This window comes from Lycium ferocissimum, chromosome 7, assembly GCF_029784015.1.
Source record: "Lycium ferocissimum isolate CSIRO_LF1 chromosome 7, AGI_CSIRO_Lferr_CH_V1, whole genome shotgun sequence".
Classification (NCBI taxonomy): domain Eukaryota; kingdom Viridiplantae; phylum Streptophyta; class Magnoliopsida; order Solanales; family Solanaceae; genus Lycium; species Lycium ferocissimum.
In genome coordinates, this window is record NC_081348.1 from 35,326,512 (window position 1) to 35,341,121 (window position 14,610).

A 14,610-nucleotide genomic window follows, 5' to 3' on the forward strand; every position below is an offset into this window, starting at 1 on the left:
TTTATATAGTTGGGTCGGATTTAAATGGAGCGAAGTTAAAAATGAAATTGAATCATATTAAGAATTCTAGTTAAAACAAGAGTATATTTAAAAATATTAATGATGGGAGGATATTTTTTATCCAAATTTAACCCTTTTTTCAAAATAGAGCGGCATTTTTGACTCTTTACCCGAAAGAAAAAATAGAGCGGCATTTTTGACTCTTTATGATAAATGAAATTGAAATCCAAATGAAAGTAGCTCCAAAATACAATGTGCCGTGTTTTTGGCTGCTGGCTAAAAGTCAGGCAAAGGGATCTTGTCATCTCTCTCTTTTTCTTTTTCTTTTTCTTGTAAACTAGCTCCCTCTGTCCCATTTTAATTGTAGTTTTAACTTTTTCATGCCTAACTAAAAAATAAACAAATAGATAAGGTAGTATAATTTATTAAATTATTTCTATTTAATATGTTTTCTGCTAAATATTGTGTATTTTTATTATTAAGGGTATTGTCGAAAAATAATTATCAATTTTAGAGTTCAATTTTTTAAGTTATTTTGGGATAATTTTTAAGCTAAAATGACTGTTAATTTGGAAAGAGGGAGTATAGGGTAAACCGCATAGTTATTTGTTGACCGCACTATAAACTATGTTTAGGCTGCTTAATTCAGCTTTTGTTTTTTCCTTCTTTTTTCTCTAAAATTATAGAGTAAAACCTGTTATAATTTGTTGACCAGACTATTAAACTATGTTTAGGCTGCTTAATTCAGTCTTTGTTGGCCCACACGAAAATTACGGAGTTGAAATTAAAAACATGAATATGTAGGACCATAAGTAATTTTTTAAGAATAAATTAGAGAGAAAAATCAGAGGCTCAAAAGTATCCTTTTTCTCATTTAAAACTTCATAGTATTTTGTATTCTCCTCGGAAGGATATTCATGATCAAATCCAAAATGAAGTGCAAATTTATTTATTTTTCATAGTTGAGAGACAAATTTGAGTCATTTCACTAACAATAACAACATATTAAGGATCAAATTCAAACGGAGACAAAATTATTCTTCTCATACTTAAAAGTTAAAAGAGATTTTACCCTTTTCCTTAAAATCGATAACGCATCCTCAAACACTGGTAAATGTTAATGTTTCAAACGTTAGTATTATTCTTTAGTTAGTACTCCACAAACAATCAAGACATGAACAAAATGATGTCGTCAAAGTTAATTTTTCAAATTAATGAGGTGGATATTAAGCAGTCCAGGTCACCTTTAGAAGATTCTCAACAAAGCAAAAGATTGCCAACTGAGCAACTTTAATTAATTGGGACAACCACAAATTATGTTTGATAAAAACATTAAAAAAACAAAAAAGAATAGATGTGAAAGCTCAACAAAAGAAATAGATGGGGTCAGGGGTGGGTAATGGAATCCAACCACAAAATGTCGACATCCAGTCTGGAATACTGACGTGGTCTTCTTAATTTCCACGTCATTCTTATTTGGTTCAAAACTTAGGCCGGTGGTCGGTCTAGTTGGCCTGCCAGCCGACCATTTAAAAGCTTTCTTGGCAGTTTTCTAAAATTAGTCCCAATAACATGGTGGTGGAATGAATAAGATCAATTTATCTTTAACATTAAAAGTTTCCCAACTGAATTTTGTGAATAAAATACTCTTACCGTTCCATAATAAGTAGTAGTGTTTTCACTTTTTTCATTTTATTTTAAAATAAGTGGTGTTTACAAAATCAACAATGCATTTATTCTTTTCTTTCATTTTGACCCTTATTCAAATAAATAAAATTTTACATAACCAAAAACCATTAAAGAACTATTACAGTACTTCTTTTTCATGACATTTAATTAAGGTTAATTTAATAAAAATATTTCTTATTTTGTAGGAGTGAATAATTTTCTTAAGGAATTTATCGGAAATAAAAACAATCACATATTATCAAACGGACGATAAGGGGAAGTTATTTTCCTTAAAACAACTCCTTTTGGACACATTGACTATCGGTCCAGTATGTTTTGATAGTTTGGATACTGTGGAAACATCACAGAGATTTTATTTTGGACATAAGTTATTTAATTTGTATTTACTTTTAATTTTTCTTTTTACGTGTTTATTCACTTTAAAATAACTATAAATATGTGATATTTGGAGTTAGGCTTGACAATGGCTGAACTTGATATATCTGGATTTATAGAATGGCTAAAGTTCAGGTGAAATAGCTAAGTTTAGCCTCATGTGCGCCGAAGTTCAGGCAAAAATGACTTAATTTCAGTCATATATTCTTGAACTTTAGTCATATGAATTTTCGTACTCCGCATATTTAAAATTATTTCGAAGTGGACTTACAAATTTTCACCCAGAGATATAACCTTAATACTGGTCCAGAAATCGAATATATGTGCACTTCGACAGTTAAATCCAAAAGAATTAGTCCAATGCACTAATCAAAGCTATAATCAGGTGTCTAGAACAAGACCTTTTGATCGATTTGAAAGGAGCATGAGCAAGATCGAAATCGACGAAAATATATAAAGATTCTTATAAGATCACGACAAAACTGCTATACCATGAGTTTTGATTTTTATTTTTGAATCAAAATTAATTGAATAATACGAAAGATCAATTGGGCGTACATTATTAAACATCAATGAAATGTGGACCCTTTTCGAATTGTGACCTTCATGTTGTTAATTGATTTTAAGTTGTTTTGTTGAAGATTTTAGTCCAGTAATTAACTGATCAACTACTTTTCTCACTCTTTTATCGTAGTCTCTATAATGGTCTAGAAATATCTATTTTTTTATTCTTTCTAAAGAGCTAAAAACTGCTTCTTTGACGGATTCCATTTGGGGAATGCATTATAAATTAAACGTACTGAAGATTGCATGGGTGTTTATAGTATTTTATATACAGAGTCAAAGTGTAGAGTTGGTAAAATTTGATGGTCCAAGTATTGAATTAAGGTTGAATGGGATAAATAAAATGCTGAACTTGGAAGTATGACCAATAATATAACGAGTTTGGTTTTTTTTCCAATTTTTAATCCAAGATCGATGCACCTCCCAGTAAGGCGGCTGAAGTATATTCAAATTAGGTAGTTTAACTAGATGAGATTAACTAATTTAAATTCCGTATTCTACTAATAATAATGAGGGTGTTGATTTCTTATAGCAGTACTAGCTTATGGGTTACGCATGCTACGTGTACAAATTCCAATCGAAATATTATTTGCTAAAATTTCAGCATGAGAAATTACTTTAATGGGATAATAGCATTTTTGGGCCCTAAATTATAGGTACATTCTATTTTTGGTTCTTGTGGTATCTGATAAAGCACCTTTAACCTTTATTTAATCGAAATGTGTGTTTTTAGTCCTTTTATGTAAGAAGTATATACATTGAACTATTTTTGAACCTATATTACCATAAAGTATGGAGTAACAATACAAACTTAATATTATACACGAGTAATTAAGTGGTAGAACAACTAATAATTATGGTAAATTTGTGAATATTCACAAGCAAAGGAATCAAAAGTGTACATTTCAATTGATTGAAGATTAAATGTGCTTAGTCACATATTACGAGGAGCAAAATTAGTTTACCAATAATTAAGGGACCAAAAGTGTTATTAACACTATTTTAATTGACAGAGAATCTAATTAGGATTACTTGCTTTAAGGGGCTGGAAATTTAAAGTATAGTGTTAATCAAGAGTAATAGACCGATCGATATGTAATTGTCTAATTGGGACCATGCATATAATTCTCGTAGCTTGGGGACCCTAGCAGTTTAGAAAATATAATTTCTGGTCCAAATCTGATTTCCGGTGGAAATGAAGTATATAGATGTTTTCCTATAGCATTAGGGGAAAGAAAGATATACAGGTTAGTAATACATATCACCAATAAAGGCCCAACCACTTTAACTAACTAGCTAGGGGTAACTAGTAGTCTTGAATAATAGGCTATATTTGCCTTAGAGTCGCTTTCTCCACTAATTAATTACCTACTTTAGCAATATTTTATTTCACCATTATCGCCCTTTTCTTTTGAGATTTACTCAAAGTATCTGGAGCAAAACCCTAGCAGTTACCAGGAGATTTGCCTTAACAGCATGTCGATTCATTCACCATAATACGTTGTGTGATTTCTGTCCAAATTCTGATGATTATCGTTACATATTGAGTATAAATTCACCAAAACTGTGTGTTATCGGATCATCGGAATTTGGCCACAAATCATGACGGATCACCAACAACAACAGCAAAATGAAGAAAGAGGAGAAATTTCTGGCAAATGTATATATTTGTACAACTGTTTTTAACGAGGTCAAAAATTAAATGAGTGTCCTTATGAAGGACGCCGTCCAAAAATTTAGCTATCATTCATGTCCAAGCCCAGTCCATAAAAACCCGATTCAAACAGCTCAATTTCTAGCCCAAGTCCATGTTGCCATAGTATAATTGAGCGGCGCCACAAGCCCATGAACTTCTAGCCCAAGTCCAAAATCCTTTTTTTTTTCTCTCTGTCCAAAATACTTGCTAAAATCACAAATAGGCAATTTTTTTCTTTTTGCCAGCACATCGACAATTATCTTGTTTTTCGTCACTTTGTGGTCGTTTGGTAGGTAGCCAACATTAGCCCGGGATTATAATTCCGGGACTAATTTATCCCATCTCTTGGGATTATTTTATACCATCTAAAAAATGGTATAAAATAATCCCGGGATAAGTGGGATAAGAAGGGATATCCCATCTTTTAAGTTGGGATGCATTTTATACCTTGTTTGGTACAAGGTATAAATTTATACCTTCTACCAAATATGGTACAAAAAATTAGTGCTGGGATATCCCAGCTTATACCATGCACCAAACGACCCCTTTATTCTTTAACCCTTTGACAAGTAGTATCTCCTATTTATTTTTTCTTGTTTGCTTCATATGTTATCCACTGTGATTATAAAGATTATGTCCATTTAGAGATCTAATTTCATCTTAAAATGCAACATGTGAAATGCCTAGCAATGTCAAAACATGATAGTCTACGCCAGAAAGTATCTTTTCTCTACGAACATATACACTATAGTCAACAAAAATTAGTAGTAGTACTGCTTTTATAAGCAACCTATTTACAACATGCTAATCAATTATCCCAATAGGCTACGCTTAAGAATTACTGTGAATTGCATAAAAAACTGATATAGAGAATTCTTCACTACAGATAGTGCAGGATCAAAAGAGAACCAAACTACATGCAAGCGGCTACACCTAATTGTTGGTAATTTCAAAATGATGTTAAGAAATATATGGATGTTGGCCTAACTTATAAAACCAGAGTTAGCTCATGAAGTAACTCAATTTAATACTTATTAGTAATTAATAACCTAGAATAAATAATGATAACTAATAGTATATAACATGTTAATTTAAATCCTTAACAAACCCCTGAGAGTGGATTGCATGCTTGCAAATTTATTTGTTCGACTACTGATTCCTACCGATCCCATGGGATGCAGTAGTCTGACAGATCTACTATGTAATATATGGGTTCACGCAAACTTAGTAGCATTTACCAAACTTTCAATATGTATATTTATTTAGAAATTAATACACTAAATATAATATATAAATATATAACTGAAAATTCATTTATTATCGTATATTAACTCGAGGTGAGGGTCACTGTAGGCAGGGGCGGATCTATGTAGTGGTGTGGGAGTGCCACGCCACCCCCAGACCTCGGTTGAAACTATGTATATGGATGTATATATCTGTAAGATATGGTATAAATCCCAATCGTGCCACTTGGAATAACAATTGATGCCATGGTGTCAATGGTTAGGTGCCTGGTTTTCCTACCCAGAGGCGCCCGTTCGAACCCCTACATCTACATTTATTTTTAGCTAATTTCTCTTTCTATTTATTTTAAGCATAAAATATCAACAAGACAAGAATAATTTTCTTCTTCCAAAAAACTCTTTCTCTTCTCCCAAATCTTTTCCTCTCTCTTCGTCAAAATTTTAATAATTTTTTCCCTGCTGCTCCCTTCCGTCGTTGTTTCTTATCTTTAATTTTACATGTTATTTTATTTAAATGGTTTACCAAATGCAAAGAAAATGGTATGTTGAGTCTTGGTACACGGTGATTTAAAAAAGAAATTTGCTTTATGTTATAGTAAAAATTATGCTTGTAAGCTTGAGTTGATGTACCTATATGAGCGTCATTTTTTCTACTGTATATATTATTTGGAATAATTTGTTTATGTAAATCGAAAAAGACAAATAACCCTAACCGCAGTCCACAGTTGATCAAACCGATCAAATGTGTACTATATTAATTGGCCAGTGTAAATTGCAATACGTCTACATTTACAGCAGAGTGGCATCCGGAACCTCTAAATTCTGAATCCACCTCTGACTGTAGGAACCTATAATTTCAAATCCTGAATCTGGATTTGCATGCAGCGGTGCAGAAGTATAGTGCAAATCAAAATCCATATTGTATTTCCACTTGGACTAATAAACAAATTTGTGATTTGGACTTTTTAGGTAATTAAGTAATTAAGCTTCAAATTTAAATGTGAATTTCCATACGGTAAGTTGTTTTCTCATATAATGCTTGATCATTCCAAGAATCAAGATCATCATACTTAATTTGGGACGTTTCAAATTGCCAGCCAAAATAGGCAAAACAATGTTTGACTTTCAGCAAAAACCAAACTAATTCGTTTAGTACTTTATAAAGTAATCAGTTGGCGTCACTGCTTTAATATGGATTAACCAAAAACTAAAAAATTTCTTTGTTTACTATAATTTAAAATTAATGTGATTAACTTAAAAAAATGCAAACAAGAAATTAAGTGGGAGTGTTTCCTTCATCTACAAGCCATTACGGTTACGCATAGTACTAATAATTAATGGTGTGGTTTTCGATGTTATTTCTTCTCGAAAATGAAAACAGTCACTTAGGGTTATTATAAAGAGATAAGACTGAAAAACACACTTAAACTAACACTTCTTTTTGTGTTTCATACCTAAACTATTCGAAGTGAGCAAAACACACCTAAGCTATCACTATATAGCTAGCAAAACACATCTAGACGCTGACTGGACTAAATGTTTGAACTCAATCTCCAAAACGCGGGTGAAGCTTATTTTTCCCAAAAAAATCCGTCCATTTGGCATATGTAATGGATATATGAGCTGACTCATTATTTTTTCTATTTTTTTAATTTTTCAATTAATTATCCAAAATCCTAAGCTCTCCCCCTTCTTCTTCATCATTTCTGAACCATTTTTTTTTTCTCTGGTGCAGATGTTCTCATTTATTTCTTCTTCATTTATCAGCCTTCTTCATTTTCTTCTTCTGTAAGGGCAAATCAAAAGAACCCTAACTTTTTTTTTTTTTTTTTTTGGGCAACTAATATGGAATTCATGACGAAATTAGAGCTAATGGGGGAAAGCAAGACACCAACCATGGCAGAGATGAGACCACTGTCGGAGAAGAAAAGAATCTCCTGTGAGAATTTTACAAACGGCTGAGACCCATTAATTTTTATAATGACCCGTGTTTTCTAATTTTATCCAAATATATTACCCCTTAACTTTTAACCTCTATTTATCCATGTGGAATTAACTTCTGCCACAGTGGAATTATTTATCCATGTGGAGTGCCACATGGCACGATTTTTAAACCAAAAAAAGAGTGTAATACACGCACCAGCATATTTAAGTCCAATTATGTTTTGCTAACTATATAGTGATAGTTTAGGTATGTTTTGCTCACTTCGAATATATAGTTCAAATATGAAACACCAAAAAAAAAAAAAAAAAAAAAAAAAAAAAAAAGGTGACCGTTTAAGCGTGTTTTCGACCCTTATCTCTAGTATCAAATGTCAAAGTGGGATTGAACAAAGTTATTTTGATTGTTTACTTATCTTTTGCTTTCTTGGACCTTAATTAGACCATTTGTTTTTTCGGTTTCTTTTATGACAGATGAAGAAAAGAAAGAGAGAACCCTTTTCACTATATTTGCCATAACAAAGATTTAAAAAAAAAAAAAAACCATTCAAATCATCCGAGACTGGTAGTAGAAGGGATTGGTCACTTAAAGAAGTGATTTAGCGGTTTAAAAAGCGGGTCAAAATCATTTGAGATGTTCAAATTTAGCCGTGATTTTAAAAAAAAAAAAAATGTTGAGATATGCTCGAATAGGTCCGAATACCACCTTTATAAAAAATAAACATAAAAGTAAATAAAAGGAAGGGATTGGCAGAATATGAAAACACATTGCAACACTAGCATTATGTAAAAAAGCATAACAAATGGATGCTTTCATTACATGTTGCATATCATCAAACTGACTAAAACTCCAACACTCAAAATACATGTTATAGTAGTATATCAAAAACTAAAAAAGGAACAACAGATCTAGGTAGTAGGTTAATTTATTTCAATAAAAAAATGTAATGGCAAATTAAGTCTATAGATTTAATTAACCATAGAGTCCAGTAACACCAACTAATTTAGTCAATCCAAAAGTGATTCCCATAGCCAACCATCCACCAATCAACACTCTCAATGAAGACTTCACCAATGGTGCTTTCCCTAAGTATGCACCTAACGCTCCAAACCCTAAAAGTGCCAAGCTGGCAGCACCCACCACCACCCCTAACCTCACATGATAATCGTTCACAAAAATAGCAGCCAACAAAGGAACAATTGCACCTATAGCAAATGCAAAAGCAGATGCACCTGCAGCTTGAAACGGACTAGGCAAATTCTTCTTTTTTTCCTCCAAATTCGTCGCGTTTTCTCTTTTCATTTGTGACACTTCTATGTCATATTGTGAATAAACTGAGACAAATTCTCCAATGGCCATGCTACATGCTCCGGCTACTAGCCCCGCGATTCCGGTGAGGATCATGGACTTTGCATCTTGATGAATTGCTCCTATTCCCATCATTAAGGAAGATGTTGAGAGTAATCCATCATTTGCACCTAATACTGCTGCCCTAAGCCATTGTGCTCTTTTTGAGTAATCTACTATTTCAACCTCAAGATTTTGGTCTACTTGCATGGATTGTTTTTCTATGTCGTCATTTTTGGTTAATTCTTGGATATTTGTTATGGATGCCATGAAAAAGAAAAAAAAGAAGAGAAAACTATATGACTTTGTGTGTTGTATTAAAATGAGGATATGGAGAAGTGTGGAGGACACACGCCAATGTGGTGATATTTATAGAATAAAGTTGTAGACATATATGAAAGAGGCTTTTACCGGTGGAGTACTCTTTATGTAAAGGAATCTGATGCGTTCACATTTGATTAATTGCTACTCTCCCTTTTTCAATTTAAATGTTTTAGTTTGATTAGTTACAGAATTTAAGTAAGTAGGAGAGATTTTTTTATCTGATCCTAAACTAAAAATTATAATGTACTAAAATGCTTTTTGAATATTAAACAAGCTAAACCATGTAGAATATTGAAATTAGAGAGTTACGATTCCAAATATAGAATGAGATGTTCTTTTTTGAAGCAGACTCTGAGGCGGATCCAGGATTTAAAAGCTATGGGTTCAATCCAAAGATTTTTACCGTTAAACCCATTGTACTTTTAAAGTTACGGGTTCATATATACTACTCCCTCCGGATCAAAAAAAGAGTCCACTTGACCATTTGCACACCCCTTAAGAAAATACTCACTCCAAGAAAAAATATGTAAATTGACTAAACTACCGCTAATTAAATAGGCATTGGGATTTGATCACATAACACTTAATAGGGGGCAAATCTAAAAAGATAAGGCTAATTGTTTCTTGATTTAATAAGTGGACACTTTTTTTTACCCAAGAAAAAAAAAAGCTAAGTGGACACTTTTTGGATCCGGATGGAGTATTTATTACAATTTTAGTAATTTTGTACACATAAATTAATGTTGCGCGTCGGAAATTAGGGGTTCAATTGAACCCCCATCTAACATGTTAGATACGCCTATGAGCAGACTTAAAAAGAAAGTAAGACGCTTAAATTGATATGGAGAGAGTACTTGATTTGTGATTCTATGATTCTATTTGGTACTTAGTTTTGATGTTTAAGGCTAGTTGTTCGATTGAAATTCGAATAAATCATATAGGTCGGTTGTCCATGAGTTGGATGTACAGATTATGAGAAAGTGTAATACTAATGTGTGTGCAAGGAATGTGATTAAGGACGTAGCAAAGTTTGATTGGAGAATTCTTCGTTTATGGTTTATCGTTCCTTTTCTAAAGATTCTTTACATTCTGCTTTTTACCTTTTTTACAATCAAATGAAAATAATATAAGCTACACCATAGAGTGTGGCGCGATGGTTGCGTTAATATCTCCACTCTTAATTGTCAAAGGTTTCGAAAGTTCAAGTTCTGTAATGAAGAGATATAGCATCTTGATAGGAATTAAATTTACTCGGCACGAATCTAGATTAGTTACGTTGGACTAGTAATTTTGTCGTTTTGGATACTAAATTACTAAAGCACAAAAAAAAGTTATATTAAGAATATTTGTATAGCTCGAATCCAACAGTAATTCATGTGATGAAGGACGTAAGAAAGTTTAATCTGAGAATTCTTCGTTTATGGGTTTCCGCCATTTGTAGTCTGTACGTTCTGTTTCTGTTTCGTACGTACTTTATTGCTTAATCACATGAAAAAATCCATTTTGGATGTACCTATCATAACCTGTGCCAAATGTTGTGAAAAGTGGTGGACATTATCCTTTGTTTTTCTGGTGCAATGTGATCAGCAATAACTGAAAAAGATATTCTTGATTCTCACATTATCCATTTCCCACAATCGAGAGATTTGAGTGAAATAAAGAATTAGAATGACGGGACAACACATGAAAATGGAAACTGGAATTGCATCTATATTGTCAGATATAAATAGGGAAAATAGCGATTTTAATTCATGTATTATAGCTCTATTCCAGTTCTGATACTTAAGTAATACGACTCAGCATATTTAATGCTCAGTCGAATTACGTGAGGATCAAAACTTGAATAAAGCTATAACGTAGGGACTAAAATTACTATATTCCCATATGCATATTTTTGGAATATTTCATCGTTTATTCCAAAATTAGACATAACTATGACCAAACCGATAAGCACATAATATATATCCCAGTCTGACCACCAAAATCTTTACTTTAATCTAATGCTTTGAAGACGTGCTCTCTCGGATTTTTTTTTAATATAAATATTGAATCATATTGCATATTGATGGAATACAGACATAAACAAATGGAAGCAAATAAATTTAACCAAAAACATTTAAATATAGACAACACATAATCATAGATTTTAATCAAACATAAAATCAATACTTATCTCTTGAAGCGTGACCGCGACCGTAAATCGAACCTTCAATCAGGAGCAGAAACCATCTACGAGATCATCCTCTAGTTACACGGTCTACAATCTTCTGCTATGTAACCTAATTAACCTTTGGAGAGAGAATACTCGTGTGGTCGAGTATTACACCATGGGAAAAAGTGTTCCTCTTAGGGCTGAAAATCATTTTATTTATAACCAAGTTTTAGGGTGCAAACCCTAGTCCAAACCTATGGGCTTGCTTTCCCCTAAGAATATTATTTATCAAGTCCAAGAATAATTAGGTATAGCAGGGACCACAAATTTAATAACGAGGCTTCCAATTATGGTATTAATTAGGACTATGAATGGATTAATCCTAGCACAATAAAATACAGTTTATTTCACTAAAAAAATTATAATTGCACCCCTCAGTTTAATTTCGACATCTTTCATCAAATCTTATTTAACTCCCCAAATTAAAATTACGAATACCAATCAATTTAATTAAATTACTAACAATTTAATTCATTGACTAATTAAATTATTTATACTTCCGCTTAACTTATATCATGTGACGATAACAAAATCTACCTATAGAGCTTTCACATGAGACTTATAACCATCCATAAAAGGGTATCATCAATCTCAAAGTCGAGACATTGATTCTATCAATTAATTATTATTTCACAAATGTATTTTTCTATTATCCAATTTATCAACAATATATTGACTCGCAATTGAGCCGCACCTTTTAATAAATCAAAATAATGAACAAATCAGATTGATCATAATAATCATATCAAGATTAAGAGTATAAGTAAATTTAATGAGCTAGAGAGGTTGTTTATATATTCAGTACAAAAACACTTATCTCTATTTCGTCTGTTCAATACACACAAAATGTACTAGCATAAGAAGTCGGAACTATACCGTTCCCATAATAAAGATAATTATATTTAATCTTGTGCTATAATCATACCGATAGCTTTGTCCAATTTCTATCTTAGATTGTGAACCTAAAACTTTATACTTATAAAAACCGATGATTTAATCTTCCGTGTAAGCTAAACTCTATACACTAAATCATCTACAATATAAGTAAAGGACACATATAATAGTACATGATCTATTTAATTAGCTCATTATTAAAACTGAATATATAATTGTTCTATAATAAATACTATATCCAAACACATGATTAATATCATTTCAAAATGCTATTGACTTGTGTATTTTGTGTAAGTGATGGATAAACATTTTCACTGTAGACTCAGAGTTGTTTTCGAAATCAAATCATAATTACCACTTGGTAGTAAGCTAATAAGCCACTGGATGATAAACCATAATTTCTATAATATCGTTCGGTACGTAATTGCATTTTGTTCTGTTACCGTACCGTTTTATCTAACAGAGGAATGATATTATCCTTTTCTATCATCATTTCTTGATGAGTTAGGACTTAGGAAAGTATAAAATAATTATAAGTTTATTCGATCTTCGGTTTGTCAAGTAATAACATCCACGTGTTTAATTCTACTATTAGTTCGCTTCTTTTAATCTATGAAAGTATTCTGAGATAATAGTCAAATCACCCCCCAACGTTTGACCAAAATGCCAACTACACACCTAACCTTTGCGTTGGTCCTATTACCCCCCTGGACAAATTTTTTCAGTATTAAAATGCCCCTTTTTTGCTGATGTGGACAAGAGCGTGAGTACACTGCTCAGTGGCGCGTTGGGGGGTACTTTTGGAGAGAGTCCGCGATTTTTGTGGTACAAAGAAAAAAAAAAGTTGAACCAAAATAACACTTAAAAAAATTGTTAAAAAAAATTTAGGTTTCACGCACGAATTCTCTTCGTGAAAGGACAACTGTAAAGTTAAAACTTTGGTCTTTTCATGCATAGAATTCGTACGTGAAAGAGGTAACATAAACTGTCCCTTCTCCTTCCCCACCACGGTCCCCCTGTTTCAAAAAAAAAAAAAAACACCATTAAAGGCGATTCTGGGGCCCCCCAAGCATAGAAAACGTCATTTTCATGTTGTTTTTTTCAACCCGAAAGTCAATATTCTTGATCTATTGAAGTGTAGGAATAAGTTTCTAAGATTGGATTTCGGAATAGAGCGGCGTAGAACTCATTTCAAAAACTCAAAAAAAAGAAGCTACAATCTAGGTATTTCACTACGAATTTTCTATTACATTGTTAAATATATTATTATCCTAAGCATGATTATTGTGTAATTGTTGCGGATTTCAAAAAAAAACTTTTACGCAACTTTTTTTGCGTTATTAGGGGCTGTTTGGACTGCCCCGTTTTTTCTTTTTTTTGTTAATTTTTTTATTTGTTTATTTGTTGTTAATTTGTTAATTATTTATTAATTGTTTATTTAGTATTTGTTAATTGTTAGATTAGCGACTTAAGTATTTGTTAATTGTTATATTAGCTATTTCAATTGTTAGACTAGCTAATTATTTATTTAGTTTTTGTCAAGCCAATTGTTTATTTGTTAATAATTTGTTAATTGTTTGATTAGTTAGTTAACTTTTTATTTATTAATTATATGTTAATAATTTGTTAATTGTGTGATTAGTCATTTAATTGTTTATTTATTAATTATATGTTAATAATTTGTTAATTGTTTGATTAGTTAGTTAATTCTTGTTAGTCCCCTTGTTCGGCCTCCCAACTCCCATTTCTAATATAGTAGAGATTTATGCTCTTTCGTCACCGACCCATCTTTTTCCATAAACCTTTTTTTCCTAAAAAGTATTTCGATTTCTTTTCAAAAGTTATATATATAATTTTTTCCATTACATAAATGATATGTATCAATTAGCTGAGAAAAATCACTTTTGGTTTAATGGGGACTTTCGTTATTCCCATTGCTTTTTACTCAATTTCAAATACTTAATGATCGTCTTTATCATCATCAATTAAAGTGACTATACGCACACTACTCCCTTTAATTAATTCGATTCATTCAATTGAGTTGATTTCTTGGTCAGCAATATTAATCTTGATATCTTTAAGCGCACTTGATGATAGTATTTCTTTTTTTTTTTTTTTAGTAATAACTGTAAAATTACCATTGCAGCAACCTGATGAGAATTTACAAACAAAGAGCACTTAGTATCCTGACCATGATCAGGAACATCTAAGCCTCAGACAAAGCAAACAGAGAACTATAGCTTTTGAACTACAAAGAAATACTTCTCCTACTTCATGCTATCCACTGCCTAACCTTTGAAATAAGTATTGAAATTTAGCAGCT

The 14,610-nt window shown here is 31.8% G+C and overlaps 1 protein-coding gene across 1 annotated transcript; it reads right to left on the bottom strand.

The window, feature by feature from the left end:
• Window positions 1–8,306: 8,306 nt before the first annotated feature.
• LOC132062767 (vacuolar iron transporter homolog 1-like) lies at window positions 8,307–9,186 on the bottom strand. The gene has a single exon (XM_059455268.1). It carries the CDS (start codon window positions 9,125–9,127, stop codon window positions 8,483–8,485), a length of 645 nt encoding a protein of 214 aa, XP_059311251.1. The 5' UTR covers window positions 9,128–9,186; the 3' UTR covers window positions 8,307–8,482.
• Window positions 9,187–14,610: the final 5,424 nt, after the last annotated feature.

Bases quoted from the DNA above. Each gene is read 5' to 3' on its own strand.
- LOC132062767 (XM_059455268.1), bottom strand. From the start codon at position 9,127: ATGGCATCCATAACAAATATCCAAGAATTAACCAAAAATGACGACATA.